Raw genomic sequence first — 24,091 nt, forward strand, 5'->3', positions numbered from 1 at the left:
CACAAATTAGGAAAGCATTAGGAATCGATTGAGTTGGATTTAGGGTTGCAGTTCGCTCACCTTCATGTCTCTTGCATAAAAATTAGAAGTTGACGCATCACATCCGAAGGGACGCTTCATGTTTGACTATTGGCAAAAAGCGATACAGTAACCACAGCTTCACAAGAACACCGGCAAGGGACACCTTGTAGAGTCGATGCCAGTCTACTTCACACCACCTATGATAATTTGAGAACTGCTAAACTCCGATTGTGCTCACTTCAAGTTGTGAAAAAATGTTTGTGGGATTTCTAAAATGGCTAATGGACGTTACAGTGAAGAAATTTTGGTATATAATTAAGAAATTATAGTATATTATTCAATATACACGATAAAATAAAACCTGTAATTGGCAAGGAAATGCCTATCAAAGAAGTAACGACGAGTGTGTTCTGAAGTGCTTAAAAAAGAGATTCCGCGCCTAGTTATGAAAAATTTAGGAGCGAAGAATTTAGAAATTTGTTCTTTATCGTGTGAGTAAAGCACGTAAGTTGAGAGTTAGCCAACCACATCCACTTTATTACTTCAAAAATCAGCAAAAAAAATTACGTTGAGGTATTATATGCTTCGCAAATACATTTTAGGGTGAAGAACGAGAAAAAAAGTATTACATGAATAAAATTGTAAATTTATTTACCATAATCTTTAGAAAGAAGCCAACTGTGTGTCAGTAAGAACTGTAATGAAGCCTATCAAAGACCAAGTTTCAAATTAATGTAATAAAAAAAAAAGAGAGCAACAGAGCGTCTCAACCTGCGTCGGTTGTAAGATGGCAGCACCGTTGCCCGATAACAAAACGAGCTTATATAAGACGCACTCCAGTAAGAGAAAAGTTCCTGGAAAGCGAGTGAAATATGACAAGAGTTCTGAAAGAAACGTAGAGTGATCGAAAAATCAAGCGAGCGCATAAAAAAGCAGATACAGAAGAAAAGTAGGCAGTTGAGTGAAAGTGCATGAACGGTTTAATCAAGTAGAAAATTGATGATACAAAAGCCACAGTAACGAAGTGAACGGATAGTGAATCGTGTGTTCAACAGTAGTGCGGACAAGAAATATGTGCGAAAAAGCAGGTAGAGAAGGCAATAACAAAGAGAACAACGTCAGACGCATAAATGAAAGACCAAGTTAAAGAGAGAAAGGGCTGATGAGCAGCGAACTCACTGATAACGCGCGTGCTTACCTGCAACAAAAGAAAACCCGACATGAGTCACTCTATATATTTAAATTTGACAAGCAAGACCAAAAAACACAATAACGTCATAACCGAACAATTAACTAACTTAACTTGTACATATTTTCATTTTACTTATTTTAACATGGAACAGTGAGGTCATCGGTTAATGTAAAATTAAATGGATGCATTGACATAATTGGACTCCTACAGCCCCAACTAGATAAGGCTTCAGACGGCTCGTCGTTCAGACGTCTTGCAATTTTGGCTATGTAGCGAAATATCTGAGAATTAACAGTCTTTTCAATTATTATAGAAAAAATCAGACACGTTACATTTCATTTTATATTATTCCTACAAATTTATCAAAAAGTCCTTCCTTAGAGAGAGAACGCATAATACATCGTCGTTCTAAGAAAACGCAAGGCGCTGACTACCGTTTGCGGCTAAAATTGATTGCGAATTAAACAAAATATATATTTGCGGCGAAAATTGGTTGCGAACTTAAAAAATTTCGGCGAAGATTCACCGAAATCTTTCACCTACTTTATAACTGAGAAGGTGGGCAGGGCAGGAAACAATTAAAAAGGTACTATTGTCATCAACATTGATCCCGACATCTAACGCGCCCGAAACATATAAATAAAACGTCAAAGCAGCACATAAAGCAGTTCATGCGAACTTTCTTACGAGCAAGATGAATTCAAATGAAAGATGGAGCAACGAAACAACACAATAGTTCTTTGCTCAACACTGAGGTGTATGTAGATAGTTGAATTCTTATTCCATTTTCCGAGTTCTACCGAATAATGTTCTACTCCATTTACCGAGTAATTTAATAATACCGAGTTGTAATCCATTTACCGAGTTCTAATAATGTCCTTCGAGATTGAACAACTGAAAGAGACGAACTCAAGTGACCTCATCGCCCACACGTTGTATGACCCACGATACGGTCACACATTGACCTCTCAAAGCATGAAAACGCATGAATTTTACGCAAGGTGAGGGATGATTTATCATCACAAACCCTATTGTACTACTCCGTTGCGATCCAGATAACACTTCAACGAGCCCAAAACGTGCATGAAGGAAGTCAAAAATTAGACACGAGTTATACAGAGCAAGTCGTGAATAGGCTGCATAAATTATTTGTGTCTTATCGAGAACCAACTATACATTGTGTGCGAGGTAATAATTTAGCGATGCACGTGCTGCCCTGGCTGTTAGTTTAAATACATAGCAGTGTTTCCGCAAGAAAAAGTGGATAAGACCTCAGGTTTAAAAGATTTTATAAGAAAAATATGATGTTTAAAAATCTAATAATTTTCAACTCTTCGAAAAGCCTATAAAATCTAAAGATAAAAAGCACCTTGCCAACTTGACGAATGATATGCTAAGCACGCCTTTATCGCGGCGTTACTTCCAATGACTACGGCAATTTATTTGAACAGCAGGGCTGTTCTTTACTCAAATTTTGGCCATTATGATCATGTTTAGAATGAGGTCGACGTCATTCATCGTGTTACGTTCGACCTTCGATGGCGGAAGGCGTTAAATATTCGACCCGCCGCTTTCACGAGCGTGTCGATCAGTAGTGGTAGCAACATGTGCTTATTTGCGACCTCCAAGTGCGTTGTAGCACGACAACCGGGCACTGCCGTTCACCCGGAACACTTTTGCCAGAACTACAACACAAAACTACACAAATTCAGGAGAAAATTCCGCATCAGAACTTACAACACAAAACTACAGAAATTCAGGAGTTAATTCCACATGAAACTAAACGCGTCAGAAAGTTTTAAGACAAACGGGAGTGAATGCCACTAGGTTATATTTTATATTCATTGATATGTACCTACATGGTAAATTAAATATTCCGTTTTATTACTTACATGAATCAGCAGAAACGAAGGGTTTCGCTCATATCTGAATACGCAGGGAGAATATAAAAACTGCGAAGAACATTAATATTTGCGTACTAAAAGCAAATACAATTTAAAATGCACTATTTTCAAAATATCACTGCAGATTAGCAACAAGTCGTCGTACTACTGGAATAAACAAACGATAGGAAAATATTCTCCGTCCGTTTTTATTGCTTGTAAAAACATAAAATCGACGGAAACTTCATAATTACAATTATTTTCATTTGCGTGTCATAATACAGACCCCATGGAAACACATTCTCGTGATTCGTTGGTATTACTCAAACATACTTTTAATTACCAATATAATTGATAGTTCGTCGATAAATTATAATACAATCTTTTGAAGAGGAGGACAGGAAATGCATATCAATCCCAGTTTTAGATTACAAAAAAAATATAAAAGTCAAAACTGAAAAAAGCACAATGGTTCAAAAGTGGAAATAAAAAATTTATAAGATATAGTGGACAAAATCACCGCCATAACGGAAATGCAGCATATCAGTTAACGTAGAAATTTTTGCTAGCAGGATTGCAAGAAACGCAACCGTAGACGATGATATGTTCCTTGAATTAGGCGGCGGAAATGTGAACACAGCAGACGCAGACGAGGAGGCTGAAGTTTCAACAGGCGGCTAGGCGGTAACTGGGCAGGCGACAGTCGACGCGTACCACCTGTCAACTCTGGCAACGCAGCGCTAGAGAAATAAATAGCATTGGCAGCAGCTGTAGATTACAACATATATGATGACTGCATAGCGGATTGTGTGGCAGGAAGTTTCGAGACGTCTAGAATATATTCTTCAATACATAACGGTTATGAAAAGCTGCAAATAATCGTAGTTATTATCCATCACTGACCTCAACAAAATACATTTTCATTCAGAACCAAAACATATAACAGTACATTAAATTCGATTGTTGCCAAAGTATATTCCCTCGAATAAACCGGAGCGATCCAGCAAGGCGTGAATGCACAGCCACTTCATAGCCAAGTATGCCTAGCATACTTAACATCATTGATTATCTGTTGGAGGTGACGTCAGTGATATCAAGTGCATTCCGCAGTCTGATGCGTAGGATTGTATTCAATAAGCCCTCTCGAGTTCACTCGCTGTTCTTACCGAGCAACGACCAAGCAATCGTAACGCCAATGAGGCATGCGATGCCGCGACCTCCGGATTACGGCAATGAAAGAAGAAATATTTCGACACCCGGGCGGCAATTGCGGCATCGGGGTTTCATACAGAAGAGGGTTGCAAATGAATGATTATGCGAATAATGCTTTTGCACGACGATATGTGGTTCAAAATGAAAAGGAAATGTGGTTCAGTATGAAATTAAACACAATTTCTTGCTACTCCGTGCATGTTCTCAATCTCACGATACTGATAAGTATGTTTATTTGCCATCAATATGAAATCATAGAATTGAAATAAGAATACCATTAGAATTACTCATGAAACCGAGCTTTATAAAAAAACTAACTCCATTAAAAAAATCGCTGGAAACCACGAACAAAAATTCACAAGACTGAGATTGCAAAGCCCTTATCGCCGAGGTGTATAATTTCTATGTAAAATAGACCACGAGAACCCGGCCGAATTGGTGAGAGCCAATGGACCAAAAGACATTCACGTCCGACGCTTTAAACTTGCATGTCGAGTTATGGAAAATAGTGTAAGCAATGGGAAAGAAGTTATGGAATTCACGCAACGCAACAATTTAGTAAACGAAAAAAATTCACGTAAAAAGAGTTTAAAAAATTCAACTCTTATACGTTTTTATCCAGAAAGAAGGAATTAGAACTATTTTCGTAGATATAAATTTCAATGTAAATTATCTTTTCCCACCGGAATTTTGTCACGGTTTCTATATTGATACATTAATACAGAAATTTTACAGATAAACTAAAGAAATACATTACATTAATCACAACAAATTAAGTATAAATTTCGAATAAGTTACATTTTTTGTGAAGACCATGAGAAACCAGAGAAGAAGAGTCTGAGGAGGTTGCTCACAACCGTAGTAACAGACCATCCGTTTAGAAAATGCAGTGCAACCTGCCGATATAAATTAATTCAATAATACGAATTTCTGATTGGAGAAATGCGAGTTTTTAATGCATATATTAAAGAAAACATGACAAGACACACCTCATCTTGTATTTCTCGCAAATAAGCAGGCCTAACTTTCAAGAATTTACGAAACGCAGCTTTTGCTCGTGCACAACGCTTGATTTTTCATTCAAGGCATGGAAGTTCCATCGTCCGCACCTCAACAAACATTTAAAATTATTTCACTAAACTCTTTTGAAGATCAGCATGCCCATTGATGGAGAAATAATTGATAAGTCGAGGCATCTTGTTCAAACCAGTCCTGCGCCTGATATGGCACCCACACCTTATTCCGACAAACTTCATCATCTAAAAAGATTTCGATTCAACATCAAGCAAGTTCGATGTACAACATGCAGATTAGACTTCGAAAACAGTAAAGAATTAAAAGCCTATGAGAAAATATTTAATAAATTGAATAATAAATTCAACAACATTGAATTGAATTACATAAATTGAGTCAAAGGAAATAAACAACCGAACGAACTTCGTCATCAAAGTAATCAGTTTATGAGTCATAAACTTGGGTGAGCTTATGGTTACTAGAGCATAAATTCGCATATAGAAATGAACCAATGATGATCATGATCTCAATTCTGCATATAAAGTGCATCTGACTCCCACATGCTCATACTTCGGGACAGTAAAGGATGCATCAATCTCCACTTTACGCTGACACTGCGGTGAACGCACGAGACTAAACTTTGTTTTCACAGCGGCCACCACGAATCTTAAGCATTATTGGATTCGTCAGATCGGTATTCGTCGACATACGTAGAAATAGTGCACAATCTATCATTTATAAATTTGCGAAAGTAATCCCTACTCGCAGCAATTTCACTCTTATCACCAGTTATATCTGGTCTGAAGATTCACAGATTTATACCGGGTAATTTTAATTACAATTTTTGAAGTCACAGGTAAGGTCTCAAGAAATTGCCAAAGAGTTAGGGGAAGTGGCGACTAAATGAAATCACTACGAGCTAAATGTAGAGATTTGGAACGATTACAGAATAAAAAAAACTAATGAGAAAAACACTAATTTAGGGGGTCAAATTAATTACACACAAGTGTGAAGCAAAGAAGTTTACGCATCCGTGAGCAAGGTGTGCGTTCCTACAAAACTGAGGTCATATCCTGTTACAGCGCCCAGACGTCTTCTAGCTGCACCAACACAACAGCACATATCAACCAACTCGAGCTCACTTGTGAAGATACCGCAGCCAACTACGGTATCTTCGGTAGCGATACCGTCGTGTGTTACTACACTTGAGCAAAGCACATACAAGGACACACCATACGAATATAACCCTTACCAGGACATGTAATTTATAAATATATATAAATATTAGCTCATATCAGGACGCGTCATACGGATATAACCCGTAACAGGACATGTAATTATAAATATATATAAATATTAGCTCATATCAGGACGCGTCATACGGGTATAACCCGTAACAGGACATGTAATTTATAAATATATATAAATATACCATCTCATCTATAAATATACCATAACTCGCACCATGAAGCGTCACTCAAATACATCCTATCAGTATCTCGGACTAGGATACCTCATTCAAACATAACACCACAACAATGGCAATACATCTGCAATGTGCTGCCAATTCAAGTGTTAACAGTTGAAAGTGTTTTCACTCCTGGATCTCGCGCGCATTGATGTCGCAGTTCACATACAGAAAATTTAGCACCGCATGCTGACGTTTATAGATTGTCTAGGAGGATTATGGAGTATCTGTCTATCTCATTACACTAAGCTCCATGCTTATAACATTTAGTGTCAACAATCAATTAGTCCAGTAAGAATCTCATACTTCTTATACGAAGTAACCAACTTACTCCACAAATCAGAGTTCATACAAGTAACTTCTAGCATTAATGCGAGCGCACATAAATAACCCATCGTTAACTCAAAAAAAAAGAGTTATGCTTCAACAATTTGCATTTAGCTCGCTAGTCAAGGACGTCGAGTAATCTCTTGCAAATTACGTCAGGCTTGTTGGCGGAAATTGGGGAAAAATTAAAATTCAACGGCTATTTTAGTCGGCAGGCCATATCATTAAAAGGCAGTGGAATGGGTACCGATATATTTCCCTGTATCTGAACGATCAAGTTTCAAGGAAACCTGAGTAAGAAGGCGAAAAAAAGTGCTCCGTGTTATTTTCTACACGATAAATTAGTTTATTGGAATAAAACTTGCGTTTCCTCGAACATCAAACGTATGCTTCAGGTGTATAAAAGCAGGACATTTGAATTCACGCTCATTCTTGAACGCATGAAATTGTGAAAAGAAATCCATCCCGATGACAAATGATTTCTGCATTAAATTTCGACCGAAAGAAAAAAAAAGATAATAAAAGCAATCAAGGAGCATCGAAGTACGCATGTAACCCTACGACAATAATACATGAAAATAGCAGAAATATACATAATGATTCCAGTGAAGTGAGCTAATGAGAGCACAATGTGTAGCTAATACCCAAGATACATAAATAACAAACTTTGAATATTAGGAAACACAGAATAAGCGAAAAAAATTAAATCAGTACTCACTGCAGTGAGTTACAGAGAGCGCATTTTCTCGTGAAGTGAAGTCACGGACGGACATGACGACAATAGCGCCTTTGTTTATTGTGCGCCTTTTTTTCCATAAATGAGAAAATGCGCTAGAAATAGTGAAGCGTAACTTCGAGTGCCAGCAGCAGGAAAAATAAACATTCAATACCGAGGAAATCTGAGCTTCAGTGGTCAAGTGTGAGTGCTACACCTACATGGCTGAAGTGTAAGCAAATAACAGGCACCTATGACGATATACGGTAGTTGCCAGTGAAGGAAAAGGATATGAAACGAAGGTATTAGCATTCATCAGCAGCCACGATCGTACCACATTAGCAGTACTAACAGTCACGGCTGCACACACAATGGCAGCAACTAAAGCAGCAGCAACAACCACGGTAGCACATCAGCAACATAAGACAGCACGACCGCACATAAGTAGCAATCATGGTTGAACTAGTATAAGGTTGACCCATGAGAAACTCATTTTTGCGTATGTAGTTCGTTGTTTGCCAGTGACGTCACTGATCTCAGTGACGTTACGGACATTAACCAATCACTGTAATGCGATCAAACCAGTCAACCAATCCGTCATGGAATGACGGGATTGTTTAGGTTTCTCGATCTGAGTGACGTAACAAGAAAGCTGAACTGAAAGACGGATATCCTTTTGGGTCAACCTTATATACTTCAACCATGAGTAGGAATATAGCAGCAGCAGCGGCAGCAGCAGCCACGGCAGCGGCAGTGGCAGCCACGGCAGCAGCAGCGGCCACGGCAGCAGCAGCAGCAGCAGCGGTCCACCAGGTACCGGTACCGCAAGTTCAACGCTCGCAATCGTCGGTCGACGCTCATTTGCCCGCCGAGCTGCACCCACAGGCGTTCTTATGTCTTGCTTGCCTTCACCTCTACCGCCGCCATGTGCAGCCAACGATCAGTTAATAACAAAATTTATAAAATCTGCCGGGCACAACAAATTTTTCATTACTACCAACGCTATTCCTATCAGAAAATTTAAATATGTCGCGGAATAACATTCGACCTCCGATGGCTAATGCCAAAAGTATCTTGGCTTCGAATACGGCCTCAAATCAGTTCGCAAATGCCGAAGAAAATCCCACTTACATTTTTGATAAAATAAGGTATTGGATAACCGTTAATTAAATCAACCATTTCCAGAACACCACTGAGAAGACTATCGTTCCTACTTACCTCTTCCATTGAAAAACTTTGATCGTCATTAATGTTAAGCATTATCTTGTCCATAATCATGAATTATTGCTACGATGTCGTATTCATGCAGGTCTTTCAGTTTAAATTAATATTAGACCCAAATTTCAATTAAGACTTTCAAACAACGGCCTTTGATTCTTACGCCGGTAGAATTCAAGCTGATGGTACCAAATTAAGAATTACAGGCAACCACAACGGAAGTTTCTAATGTTAGTTTATTTTCAGAATAATGAAAAACGATTAGTTACAGCGTAACTATGCAATGAAAATAGGATCATATTAGTAAGTGCTGACATCCATTTTTGGCAATTAAGATTACCAATACTGTGAATTCGAAAACAATAAAAGACGCTTTCTCTTTGTGCTCCTCTATCAGCTTCAAATGAATTAAAATGTCCTCTTTCACGACCATCAAGTGTCAGTGAGATCAACTAGTTAATTATAGCCTTGGTTATCTGCCAGCCAAGAACAATCAGACTTAAATTATACTGTGCTTATCTCACAGATATGATATCTGAATGCGCGCTCAACGTCAAACGGTCGCGGCAATGGCTGCTTAGGTGATCCTAACGCTTAAAATTCCCACTAACCAAGTTACCCCAAAATACCTTGAAATAAAATATCAATTGTAATTAACAAGCCAACAATAATTGAAGTCAAGTTATCTTTGGTAACCAACTTCCCCAGGTCGTGACGTGAGAGGGTTATCATTGAATTCCCGCTTTACTCGAAATTTCTAGCTGAAAAAAACGGCCTCCTCGGGCGCGAGATCTCGACTAGCTGGGTGTAGGTACATTCAGTTAGTTTTATTACCCTAACTAAGATTTATCAGAATTTCTAACGTATGAACGCGCTTCAATCTAAGGCAAACCGGAAATCTCTATCTGTATTTGACTTTTTTCTTAAATTAGCAACCATAGAACGCATAGCTATTTACCCATCATTGGTCATAAATGGCTGAAAAATCGAAACTAAATAGAAAAAATAAGACGCGGGGAGCGAAAGGCGTGCAGTTGGCTGACGTGTCAGCCATGCGGCAGGCGACAGCACCCGCCCGAACCACGCGGGCCGGTATCATAATCAATTACCGCCAACAAACGATAACGCAGTAATTACTTACGAACTAACACATATACTAACAGCAAAGGACCAACGTGAGTGATAATGTCTCGAGATAAATTCAACAGGAAACGTGAACATGAATAATTAACTTGATCAGAGCTTATCTATAAAACAAAGAAATGGCGTGGCATGATAGAAGTGGCCTAGATAGAGAGCAACAGCATGCACACACTTCACTTAGTCATTTCCTACAGTCACCATTAATTTCGAGACATCACCACGCGCGTAAGTTATATACACACCTAGAAACAAATAGTTGATAAACTCAGCATGAAAATACGCCGAGTAGCCTAACATATGTAGCCGCGACCTCACTAGCCGATGCGTCGTCTCATTTCATCAATTCATTGAGCTAAAAATTAGTGAAAAGTTAGTAAGTTGGAACGTGACTAATAGCAGTATTAAACTGAACATATTGAGAGCGAAGTAAACAAAACATAAGGAAGCTAGAGGTAGCTCAGTGAAGTGTGAGGTAGAGAAGGGAGGCTAGGCTAGGTAGGTACGTGGCAGACGGCGTAGTTTGGAACTAAAGAATAATAAAACACTTACAGAAAGCAGAGTCAGATGGTGTTGAGAGTACACCGAGGCCGAAACACAAGAGTAGTAAGACAACAGCAGCAGGAACAAGAGGATAACAGGGAAATTATTGGAGCAAGGAGCAGCAAGAGTGTTGATCGTGCGACGGCCAAGCAAAATGTCTGCGATGGAGGCGGCGAAGCTCAGCCACTGGCTTCAGCCAGCCGGAGCTGCCAACTAGCCTTTATTTAAATTTGTTTATTGCTTTCATATTTCATCATAAAGCTATATTTAGCTATACCATTATATTTTCAGTAAATTAATTTTCTAAGTATTCTAAAAATATCGCGAATTGTTATTTCTCGTCATAATAATTCAGTCGTTTGCACCGCCATCTGAAGTAAATTGTTTCACAGAAATATAAAACGTCCCATTTCTAGTTTTTCTTTTCTAATACTTAGAAAAGTATATATTTTAAAATGTCTGTAAATTTATCTAAATATTTCCCGTGCCTTATAGTCATTTATTATCGATATTGAGATTAGTAAAACAAAAAATTAAACAATACATGGCACCCTTTCCCCACTTCCTGACGTGGGAAATGGGGGGTTTTAAAGGGGGTGGCAAAGTTGGAGAAGGGGTGATGTGGGGGATTTTCCCCGGAGTGTTGGGAGCACTGTTGATTGTTTACACTTGAATTCTTCTAAACAAAAGTACAAAGCAAGCTTACCAAAGGCAAAAAAATCAAGATCTTGTAACGATATTAACTCAAGTGACTGTTGAGATAGTTATCTCCTAAGTAAATAGGTAATAAACGTTTGATTATAATCGAACTCGTGAGCTCATCACGAAACCTCGTGGATACCATGCGTTCCGCCCTTCCTCCCTCTCTCCCGTTTTTGCGCTGGGGTGTTCACGTTTATACGGTACGTTCCCGTCACAGGAAATGAGAAAAAATTGTGCCGGTATATTTTTACCAATACCCAGGTAACTGTCATAATAATTTATGATGCCAGCCGGCCATATCGTTGACAGCAGTACACTATAGGCAGTTTTACAACCCGTTTTGTTTTGTTGGAGAACAACCTCTATTTGGATGCGGCGACATCGGTGACTCACAGCATCGTTGTTGTAACTCACGTTCCGTAATGTGTTCCTGAGCTATATACAGAAGGAAGCATGTATAATTCATTAATTAGGTATATACTGGATGACACGCTTACAAAATTATAAAACAAATGTAAGCCAGCCATCCAAAGCGTCTTGCTGTAGTGAACTTGTGACAGTATCTGAGAAAAGTTGTAACAATTGAAACAAAGGCGATTTTTATTCTCATTCAGGTCTAATGATATGCTATCAGATCACAGTCGACGTAAATTAGCTTTCAACACTATGAAAAAGAAAGCTTACCTATCATATACAAGCTTACGTGGTTGCGAGTATTGATATCTATGGAGTTATTGACGCCGTGCGTTCACGTGGTTACAGAGAGGCCCGGCATTGACGCCATGCGTTCACGTCGTTACATAGAGACCGACAGTGACGTCGTGCGTTCACGTCGTTACAGAGAGACCCGACAGTGACGCCGTGCGTTCACGTCACGCTTACTTGGTTACGGCGTGGTTTGCCACGAACAGCACTCGCACCGCAGAGACCGCACCATGACACCTCAGGCTGCCATGCTCCCAACTTCCCATGACCACCACTCATGTGAGCTAGGAACGTGTGTGGTATCATCAGTACTCCAATGATACGCCGTTCAGGGTATGAAGTAAACAAAAATAAAACTGCTGTTATATTATAGACTAAACTTAGTCAAATCAATAAGACGGTTGTAGGGGCCGGTTAAACTCTGTGCATTACTTGAATAGATTATGATCATTGATAGACTCTCGATCACTGTGCGCAGCCGCGGGGCGTTAGGTGACTGGGAAGAGGTGGGGGAGTCACGAAAGTTGTGTCACGAATGGGGCTGGGGGAGGTGGGGGAGTCACGAAGATGGTTGGGAAATGGCGGGGGAGGCACGAAGGTGGCTGGGGAGGTGATGGAGTCACAAAGATGGCAGGGAGATGGTGGGGGAGTCACGAAGATGGCTGGGAAGAGGTGGGGGAGCCACGAATGTGGCTGGGAGGAGGTGAGGAGTCACGAAGATGGCTGGGGGAGTCACGAAGGCGGCGAGAGGCGAGGGCCAGGGAGTCACGAAGGTGGCTGAAAGGAGGTGGGGGAAGAGTCACGAATGGGGCTAGGGGAGGTGGGGGAGTCACGAATGGGGCTGGAAGGGTGGGGGAGTACCGCTGCTGGTAAACACACGGGAAGTTTTGTCTCGCTCGTCTCGTATCGCTTGGAGTTCAAGCCTTGCGCCAACCGGCCAAGGCAACTGAACTTGGACAGGCCTTAGCGTTGCGATTGATTGAACCATCGTCTTTTCTGCAACGACCGAGCATTCGTGCTATTTGCTGTCGTTGGCCGGGACGGTTAGAAAACTGTTTCATAGTTGATGCATTTTCTCGAGACTTTAGCGAATGTATAATGGAAAATCAAAAGGAAGATGGGGAGTGCATATGGTATGTAGAGCGATGTGATCTCCGATTGGGACTGAATAACAATAGATCAACGCTAAGTTTCGATTCTCAGTCATGTACACCGAAAATTTCTTGAAACGCTTCACTGCTAACGGAAAACAAAAATTCCCCCAATGCTGTTATGTAAAATTCCTTAAATATTCACTTTCCCTGTATTATGTCACGTGCGCTGACTACTGTAGTTAAAGATGGAAGCACAAGAATGTTTCAAAATAGATACTCGTCATTCAATGATTACGTTCAATATCATTACTTTTTATGAATGAACATTTCTATTGCAAATACTTTTAATATAACGAGCGATAATGGCCATACCGTAACATGGCAGCAGTGAATATTTACAAAAGATCATTTCCAAAGTTCATGACGATACAGTTTCGCAAACGCGGTAAATCGGCAACAAGACTTGAACTTGCGATCAGCACACAACACACAATTCCTGCCAAGCGATATTCTCAATTTCGAAATAAGTGACAACATACTAACTTTTTCATTATTTAGGAAATTGATTAAGATTATATTTGCTTAATGTCAATAATTATACGGTAGACTAGCAGCCGCCGAAATGCATACCAAACCGAAGGGTAGATGTGTATTGCTTAAATAAATAATGATTACTTAACAACCACGATGCAACGCTGAAAATCTCAACCAAGGCCAGGAAGAACCTCTGCACTGAGATTTTAGTAAGTCAATGGCGCCCGTATATAGTTTTTCTTCGAGTAAAACTACCCCAAGATTTTTTCACTTCACAGTTACGAAATTCAGCAAATTCTTTTAAAACATATTCGGGTAAAACATGAACCAAAATATTGTGAGTGAGCGAAAGTAAGACGTACCAAACGCAGACGTTGTTCGAACGCTGTCGCAACTTTACAACAATTTTCGTCATACCGAAAAATAACAGACTGACATGGCTGACGGTACAGACTGCGGAAAAATTTGCCAAGAGTTCAAGATGGAACACAGTCTATTATTCAGTATAAAAAAAAGAAGTATGTGTTCACAAAATTTAGAGCCTTTTTTCGCGGAAGAGTTTCACTCTTGGGTACGAATTCTTTACAAGAAAAGAAAAATATAACTCCGTACTCAATGCAGTGAGTGACAGCGAGCGCATTTTCTCGTCGACGAAAACTTAAAGTCACGGACGGACAGACAGATGGACATGGCGAGCACAATAGCGCCTTTTTTCCACAAATGAGAAAATGCGCTAAAAAGCAAGCCGATAGTAACTCACTGCAGGGAGGTGTAAACATGGCAGTGTCTGAACTAGACAGCAAGTTTAGGATAATTGGACTCCATTACAGTTGCATACGTCTGAACAGACTTCAGTGCACTCGGGAAATGAAATCTTAATTGTATGGCGATCGAGCCAAATGAGCCAATGAAAAATCGCTAGTAATGCTAGAATAAATAATGAACTCAAAATTTCCAAAGAATTCATCGAATTTCTTAAAGCGCCTCATAATTTACATCACTAGTATACGACAATTTATCGTAAAAATTTCATCATTTCTAACTCCCTATACTCGTCTTCCAAATCGCTTTTTTTCCTTTATTAGTTCATGCCTCTCTACCTCCCATCATTATTTGTTCCTAGCTTCATTCTCTTCCTTTTCAACCTTTTCTTTCCCACATTTTTTTCCCATCACTCAATTCCACCTCTCTAAACCTTCCACCTCGGAATAATTTTATAAGCAGCTGTGTTAAGACCAGCGCCCGTCGTCCGGCGTATTGATTTGCAGGTGAAAAAGTTGCATTTATAATTGCACGATATCTAGTAGTAATTAATAATCGCGCTGTGTCTTGTAATGATAATTGCATAAGGTCTTTTATTAATTAATAATCGTGCTCTATCTTGTATAATAATAGCACGAGGTCTCGTATTAATTAATAATCATACTATGTCATGCATTAATAATCACACGAGGTATTTTATTTATTAGTAATCGCGATATGTCTTGTTTTAATAATCATAGGAGTTCTTTTATTAATTAATAATCGCGTTATGACTTGTATTAATGATCGCCCTATAGTATTAATAATCGCACAAGGTCTTTTATTAATTAATAATCACACTATGTCTTGTATTAATAATCTCATTAATAATAATATTAATAAGACTTTAATAATAATAATAAAGTCTTTTATTGATTAATAATCCCGTTATGACTTGTATTAATAATCGCACGAGGTTTCCTCGAGTGTCGGCTCGAGCCGCGAATCCTAAACAGAATTTGGCACGCGAATAAGAAGAAGTTGGAGCCTCGCTTTTGCATTAATAGGAAATTAGCAGATGTTCCAAGTTATTATTACTTGGCAAACTACATCAATGAAGTAATAAAGCAATTGTCATTTCTTTGTCATTTCATTTATAAAGTTGGCGACTGTTGTTGAGAGGTTCTCTGCTGCAGTTAATTGATTAATACTGCCTTAAGATTATTGAATCATTTCCTAGGTCTAGGTTGCATATATAGCAGTTCTAGGTGTGAATTTCTACACTATTATTGTTATAATTTTTATGTATTAAAAAAAAGTTCAGGTCTATTTTTACAACACTTCTCTTTAACTTCACTTCTTGTTTGTCTGTCTGTCTGTCTGTCTGTCTGTCTGCTACAAATCTTGTAATCGAAATTTAACACACTTCTACTTATCCAAATGAGAAATTCATTGTACATTTGTAAGATTGGAGACACTGGATTCTTTGGAAGTGTTGTCTTTAAAAAGTAATTTTTAAACGCATATTATTTTATTAACCTTTTATTGAGAAATTGTTTACAACTGTAATAATTTATGTTTTGCAAGCATACCTACCACAGTTAACCCACAAATTGTTCTAACCCGTTAGTCTATATTGAGTTATTAATAAAAGGTATAGGCGTAGTTTGTACTAGCGTTACACTGGTAATATTTAAACGGTTAATACCAAGTGTCCAATATTAATGCAATCAAATATTTCCGAGGTTAAAGATTGAAATACTCCAATGACTTTGATGGAACTAATCTATTTTGAACGATTTTAGTCAAATTTTTCCGAATGCCTGGATTTATTTTTTTAATTTTCACTAAATCATGAACAAAAATTTATTTCGTCAGCAGCTTCTAAGTTCACTCAAGCTCAGCTCGATTTCCTTCAGACGCGTCCACTAATTAAGAGCCAAGTCATCATTTCATCAGCGATGATGAGACGTCGACATCAGGTTGAATTAGTGATGATTTTAATTATGATTTTAGTGATGACATCATCCCCCCTCCCTTGACGGTGGTCGAGAAAATGCCAAGCTGGCGGTAGGCATCTACTGGAAAATAATTATAATTAATTATAATAAAATTATTATAATAATAATTATCTATTAATAAATTATTAAACTGGGAAATAAATAATTCATGGGTCATATTGTCCAAATAGCAACACTTATTTCTGTGCGTATGAGTCAGGATGTGACCCCCAAAGTGAGTCAGGATGACCCCCACCAGGGCAAAAAGTGAGTCAGGATGACCCACATCAGGGCAAAAAGTGAGTCAGGATGACCCACACCGGGGCAAAAAGTGAGTCAGGATGACCCACACCAGGGCAAAAAGTGAGACAGGATGACCCACACCAGGGCAAAAAGTGAGTCAGGATGACCTACACCAGGGCAAAAAGTGAGTCAGGATGACCCACACCAGGGCAAAAAGTGAGTCAGGATGACCCACATCAGGGAAAAAAGTGCATCACTATTTGGACTAAGTCTCACCATCACTTTTTTGAGTGCACGCTCAGGCAATAAGAAAAATAGTACAATGAGAAATCAAGTAAAAAAATTATAAAAGTTCTTACGCGGAAAATAAATCTAAATGGAACGATTACAAATTAAAACTTCACTAAATTGATCTCTGGAATTCCCAACTGACTTTTGAATTATACATTTCATTCTAAAATTTTGATAATTCATATTAGAAAAACGAACGTTTCCCGAAACGGTGCATCTTACATAAAAATTTATGAAACAGTAACTTGGTTCAACTATATAATACAATCAATATATTAAGAACCAATCATTATTCAAAAGATAAGTTCAACTTGAAAAGTTGTAAAGCTAAAATTCCATCCAATACACGCCGAAATCGATAGTTTGAGATCGTTTTGGTCTCAAATTCCTTAATGGAAATCTTTGAAGCTACACTCAAAATTGAAGCTTTTGACGTTAGTAACGCCTATAGTGTTCCCGATGCCCAAACGTCAAACAGAAAATAGAGAAAGTTCGATTTCTATAACCACTAAAAACGAATAAAATTAAATTGAAAAGCGTTTATCGACATCAAAATCGAAAAAGCGATATTCAGAGAAAGTAAAGCCTACCAACTTAATTTCTGTGTCGATGCATGGAATTCCAATATAGTTATTTAACAGAAATATAACTAATAAAATTCTTTTAAACGTCAGATAAATATAATGGCAGACATGCAACGATAAAATAATTGTCTACGAGTATAAAAACGATGATTCACTGCAGAAATTTTCCACGCCATCCGAAAACTCGTTAAAAGGATTCGGATACATTTTATCCTTTGCTTGTGATTTGTAATTCTAAAATCATACATAATTGTTAAAATTACAAGCCCAGAGTCGCGTCAAATTTCACGATCAGATTGTTATTGTGATTTTCGACATTGGAAAATAGGACGATAAACTAGTCAAAAATTTTTATTGGAGAAAACGAATCTAGTAACTTTCCGTTTATTTTCGTTTTTATTATTACAACACTTCTCTTTAACTTCACTTCTTGTCTGTTTGTTTGTCTGTCTGTCTGTCTGCTACAAATCTTGTAATCAAAATTTAAAACACTTCTACTTATCCTATCGATCTGAAATTTTGCATACTTGTGTAAATTTGGAGACAATGCATGAATCAATTGTCACAATAAATGATTTTAAAAATTAAATTTTTTTTTTTTTCAATATTAAAAAAATGAAAAAATAATTTTGTTAGCTACAAATCTTATAACTGATATTTGACACATTCTTACCTGTCTAATTGATCTGAAATTTTGCACACTGGTGTGAAATCAGAGGCAATGCACGAATCAATTAACAGAATAAATAATTTTGAAAAAAAATTATATAGTAAAAAAATGTATATATAATTAAAAAATTGAAAAGGTAATTTTTTTAATTTTCGAAAATTAGATGAGAAATTCATTGTACATCTGTAAGATTGGAGACACTGGATTCTTTGGAAGTGTTGTCTTTAAAAAGTAATTTTTAAACGTATATTATTATTACAACACTTCTCATTAACTTCACTTCTTGTCTGTTTGTCTGTCTGTCTGTCTGCCACAAATCTTATAATCGAAATTTAACACACTTCTACTTATCCTATCGATCTGAAATTTCGCACACTTGCGTAAAGTTGGAGACAATGCAAGAATCAAATGACAAAATAAATGATTTAAAAATTTTTTTTTCAATATTAAAAAATTTAGAAAATAATTTTGTCAGATACAAATCTTATAACTGATATTTGACACACTTTTACCTTTCCAATTAATTTGAAATTTTGCATACTTGTGTGAAGTCGGAGGCAATGCATGAATCAATTGACAGAATAAATAATTAAAAAAAAAGTATAAATAAAAAAATTGAAAAATTAATTTTTTTAATATTCGAAAATAAAATGAGAAATTCATCGTACATCTTTAACATTGGAGACACTGGATTCTTTAGAAGTGTTGTTTTTAAAAAGTAATTTTTAAACGTGTATTATTCTGCTGTAAATGTAATGGTACAAATGTTAAAAATATAATTTAATAAAATAATTTCTAAAATGTAAATTAAAAAATGCATTCGTTTCACAAATATCTAATATTTTTAGATTATATTTACTGAAATTACGCATAGACATTTCATAAATCAGGGCATATGAATATAATACAATACACATATGACCATAAATAGCAGTAACAATTTAATAAACAATTTCCACTATTTATCAATTAGACTTGGCGACTAGCCATCCTGGAAAGCATCCAGAAAATTAACTACCCAGCCGCTCGTTGTCAGCGCGACTGACAATAGCAATCCCGAAACTCACGTGCCTGACCTTTCCATTCTAGCGTCTATTTTGTCGTCTATTTTGTAGTCTATTTTGTCGTCTATTTTGTAGTCTATTTTGTCGTCAATTTTGTCGTCAATTTTGTCGTCTATTTTGTCGTCTATTTTGTCGTCTATTTTGTCGTTTATTTTGTCGTCTATTTTGTCGTCTATTTTGTCGTCTATTTTGTCGTCTAATTTGTCGTCTATTTTGTCGTCTATTTTGTCCTCTATTTTGTCGCCTATTTTGTCGTCTATTTTGTCGTCTATTTTGTCACGGAATATCCCATTCCCTGTCACCCTCCAGGCAGACGGAGTGTGCGAAGGAATTCCAGCGATTAGGAGCTGAATTTTTATTAACTTGCTCCGTGGAAATTGGATATTTTTCGCAACCGATGATTGCAGAAGAAACGAAATGAAACCATGTTTTAAATTTTAGACCCAGAAGAGACAGAGTGTTAATCGCTGGGAGGCACAATATGTGACCAACAAATGTTTTGAAATAATAGGATGTGAACAGAGATTTTAATTTGCATGGTAGATATTATATATTGCCTCATTCACTGTGTCGCATATTATAACATGTCGCCCACTCTAATGAATAAATGTAGGAGTATACACATATATTGCTTATTTCATATTGCTTAATATTAATGCAGATTTCATATACTGCGTCTCCTTTGTGAATAATATTGTGAATTTCCTGTAAATTATATGAAGAATTGTTGGATTACATTACAGGTACAAAATTATTATAATATAATAGAATTATTCTTCCCCAGTAAAAATATATTAAGAATATATTAAGAATATTAAGAATATAATATATGTGCAAACAGTCGTTCAAACATAAAGAGATTAAAATGATGAAAAATTTTAAGGATACGAGATAAAGACCATTAGTAAAATTGAATTATATATAAGTGAGGAGAACGAGAAACTCGTGATGAACGTTACACTAAATTGTTGATTGAGTGCGCTTCAATTGTCAGTAAAAATCACCTAGACTCAATATTTTAAGCATAAAATTATGGCAGAGCAAATACACAGATAATGTGCCCGTATTTACATACGTGAAAGCAGTAAATACGCAACCGTGCCGGCGAAAATATATTCAAGTTATCATTCGGTCGAAAAATTGAACCTTTGTATTTGCGATTAGCAAACAAATATGGTTCCCATCCCTTATGACACTTCAGAAAACATACAAAGGGTTCCCTAAAATTCAACTTATTAGAATCTGCTTAGCAAAATTAAAAAATTCACGGTTTGTGAACTAAAAATTGCTGGAATAATTTCTTTTCTGTGAATAAAAAGATTGTTTAATGCGATTCGAGTAGTTTGAAATTTGAAAACAGATCACAATGTGGTTAATACTTTAAAAATTGAAGGAAAACACACTTCACTTCCTGAAGAACGTGAGCTCAAGAAATCTATTTAAGCGCTTTAGTTATCATCAGAAAAATCTCCTCTTTTGTCGGAAACAAACCAAGCTGCGCCTTCTCAGGACATAAAAGTTGCGTTTATGTTCTTCTGTAGATATGGCGCTGTTTATTCAGCCTAAGCGCCTTTGGTGTTGGTAATAAAAAGCATATACTGTATATGATTCTTCAATAAGAATCAGATTCAAATTACAAATTGTAAATGGTGTATCCGATAAATTGAGTAATTCATTTTATTAATCGGCATGAATGGTGAGCATCATAAACTTCTAAAACCAACCTGACCAACGCACTTATTCACAGATTTTAATTCATAAACTCGTATTTCTCCGCGCCTCTTGAACTGATATAAAGCGAAAGTTCTCGGAAATATTGCTTGCTCGTGCCCCGAGAGGATCTTGTTAATTTAGGGAATTCAATATGCAGCAGATGTAGATTGCGAGCATTTGCCAGGCGTAAGCTTAATGAGTATCACCTCTAGCAGTGTGAGGTGGGACGGTGTTCACGATGGCATGCCAACAAACGAGCTCGCTTTTAATGAGCGTACGATATGGCATTCCTTGCTCCGAGACCAGCCTTAAGGAGAGCTCAGGCCGGGACGACGTGATCACTAACATGCCGCTACGGCGCTTGCTTCTCAAACCGATGCTTCGTTTCTCGTAAACAGAGGACGGGGCTCTTTACATAATTGGGTACCGCCGGAATTGTCTTATAAATATTATACGATAACGAGAAATCAACACATTTGGGATGTTCTTGAGACAAATTCACATCGTGTCTTATTAAATGGAGTAATGAAAGAGTGGGTAATAAATTTTGCACTGTGAAGATAGGTAACAAAATGTTAACGATTTTCAATATTGCAATCACAAAAAATTTCGACTTTTCATGCTCTTGAGACAAATTAAGATTGTTTCTTATTATTTGACATGATGAAGGATTGTGTAATACATTTGGTTCGACGAAGAAAGGCAACAAAATGTCAACAGTTTATTATATTTTCATCTCAAAAATTTCGATTAACAACAAAGAAAGAATTTTAACACCTTTTAACATCGTTAATTTTTTTAATGAATGAAATTCGATTTCATGTTCATTTTTATACGACTTCTGTGGAGCAACATATATTGCAAATGTATTCAAAGTATCTCGCTAGCATTGGAATATGAAAAATTTAAAGGCCTGATTTAGGTATATTTTTTGATAGAAAAACATTATTTGACGTCGAGCGCACAGTTTTCGGCGACGCAATTTTTTAATAGCATTTTTATGAAGCAAGTTCTGATTGCTTTTGATTAGCTATAAAGGAAGGCTTTCAGTGCGACATTTTACTTTCTGGTGCGACATTGTTTGTGAAAAATTTTGTATTTATTTATAATACAGTCATTGTAAAGAAATTTCGTTGTAATTATGAATTCTGAAATAAATACGAACACTTGCGTACAGTTAAGGCTAATTAGAACTTGTGAACGCACGACGTGTAAAAAAAAATTAATTTACTTCATACAAAAAAAGATAAATTTGGTTATTATTTGAGTTGACTGATATTAAACCTCATATTTAAATAACTAATATCTAGGTTGAAAAATGGTGTCTACAAAAATCCCCACAGTTTATAGTAGTATAAAATAGCGCTTAAATTCAGCTATAGAGATGGAAAGAGCGAGAGAGCGAAGCAAAATGTTTTTTCTCATTGACATTCGACGCAAACCTTATACAAGCACCAAAAGGGAGTTGCATGAAGCGTGGATAGTTGCTGTGAACTAACACTTTGATCGCTCTAAACGAAATCTATTTGGTTCCACTTGCATGAGCAGCGCTAACATGTCTGCGGTGACTCACTAAATTTCTTTCGTATTGAGCATTCGTTGTAATCGGAGCGACACTCGGAGACTTTGGAGTCCGTAGATACCTTGCCATGATAGTCGGAACGAGTGATGCAATGCAGTGGAGTGAGTGAACCGATGCAAATTATGAGTATTGGCACACACTATTTTAGTCTTTGTAATAATATAAGTAAATTAAATTCTAATGAAATAATTTTGATAATAATATTCAATAAACCAAATTTTTGCGATCTGTAGTTCTTTTTAAATTCGAATGACTATAATAATTTAAATAGACCTTAATTTTGAATAACATGGTTAATTTTGGCACATTACAAAGCACGACGTCATTGCATTTTCTAACTGAAGCTCATTTGCAAATATTGTAATGAATAACTTAGCACATTACTACGATATGCAGTGCCGTGATAAGTCTACCTGGAATACAACTACAATCATTGATCGGTTTCGTCGACCCTATAGATAATGAGTAAAATATTATCAAATAGTTTTAATCAATTGCCGTGTCACTATTACGATTTGAATTGTCCCTTATCATATATTCATATAGCCTGCAATTCCGATATTTCTGAACGTAAGATCGATACAATTTGAAGTGTATTGACTTGAAGAACGAGCCGAGTTGATCCACAATATATTTTGAGTGGGGCACAGCTTCAGACCAAAAGCTATAGTTGATGCGCCATGCAATATCATCCAATGCTTTGTATTTACATCTTACCATTTGTTTTATTATATAGTAAATAATAAAATAATAACGCTTATAATTTAAAGCTTGATTTAGTTACAGTTCTTAGCCAGTAAAATAAAAAAAAAGTAATTTCATGAGAGCAAAACAGTGTGTACATGTGCATGAGAGGAAAATAATATGCCTTTAAAAATTACTTTTTAAAGACAACACTTCTGAAGAATCCAGTATCTTGGATGTTACACATGCACAATGATTTCTAATTTTATTTTCAAATATTAAAAAAAACTATTTAAAAAAAATTTTATGATATCAAAATTTTGTAAATTTCCAAAATTATTTATTCTGTCAAGTGATTCATGTATTGTCTCTGACTTTATGCAATTGTGCAAAATTTCAGATCGATTGGACATGTCAAATTGTGTCATATAAGGATTATAAGATTTGTAGCAGATGAAACTAATTTTAAATTTTATTTAATAATGAAATTTTTTTATTTATACAAATTAATTATTCTGTTAATTGGTTCATGCATTGTCTCCAACTTTACGCAAATGTGCAAAATTTCAGATCGGTTGAACAGGTAGAAGTGTGTTAATATCGATAATAAGACTTGTAGCTGACAAAATTAATTTTAATTTTTTTGATATTGAAAAAAATTATTTTAAATTTTTTTTGTTCTGTCACCTGATTCATGCACTGTCTCAAACTTTATTCAAGTGTGCCAAATTTCAGATCGATTTAACAGGTA

General features: G+C 36.7%; 1 protein-coding gene across 8 annotated transcripts in view; it reads right to left on the minus strand.

Moving 5' to 3' along the window:
• Window positions 1-24,091, minus strand: part of LOC108665694 (polypyrimidine tract-binding protein 2) — a 170,773-nt gene that overhangs the window by 96,582 nt on the left and 50,100 nt on the right. For 2 of the 8 annotated variants that reach the window (XM_018152472.2, XM_018152474.2), the window contains exon 1: window positions 10,743-10,881. The exons of 5 other annotated variants lie outside the window; for them this stretch is intronic. Coding sequence is in view for 1 of the 3 variants with exons in the window: in XM_047880565.1 (XP_047736521.1) it covers window positions 61-120 (60 nt within the window). In the remaining 2 variants the exon portion in view is untranslated. Of the gene's footprint in view, window positions 1-60; window positions 219-10,742; window positions 10,882-24,091 lie in introns of those variants that run through there. One more of the 8 variants, XM_047880565.1, reaches the window with a different exon arrangement.

Source organism: Hyalella azteca, unplaced genomic scaffold (assembly GCF_000764305.2).
Source record: "Hyalella azteca isolate HAZT.00-mixed unplaced genomic scaffold, Hazt_2.0.2 contig5580, whole genome shotgun sequence".
Classification (NCBI taxonomy): Eukaryota; Metazoa; Arthropoda; class Malacostraca; order Amphipoda; family Hyalellidae; genus Hyalella; species Hyalella azteca.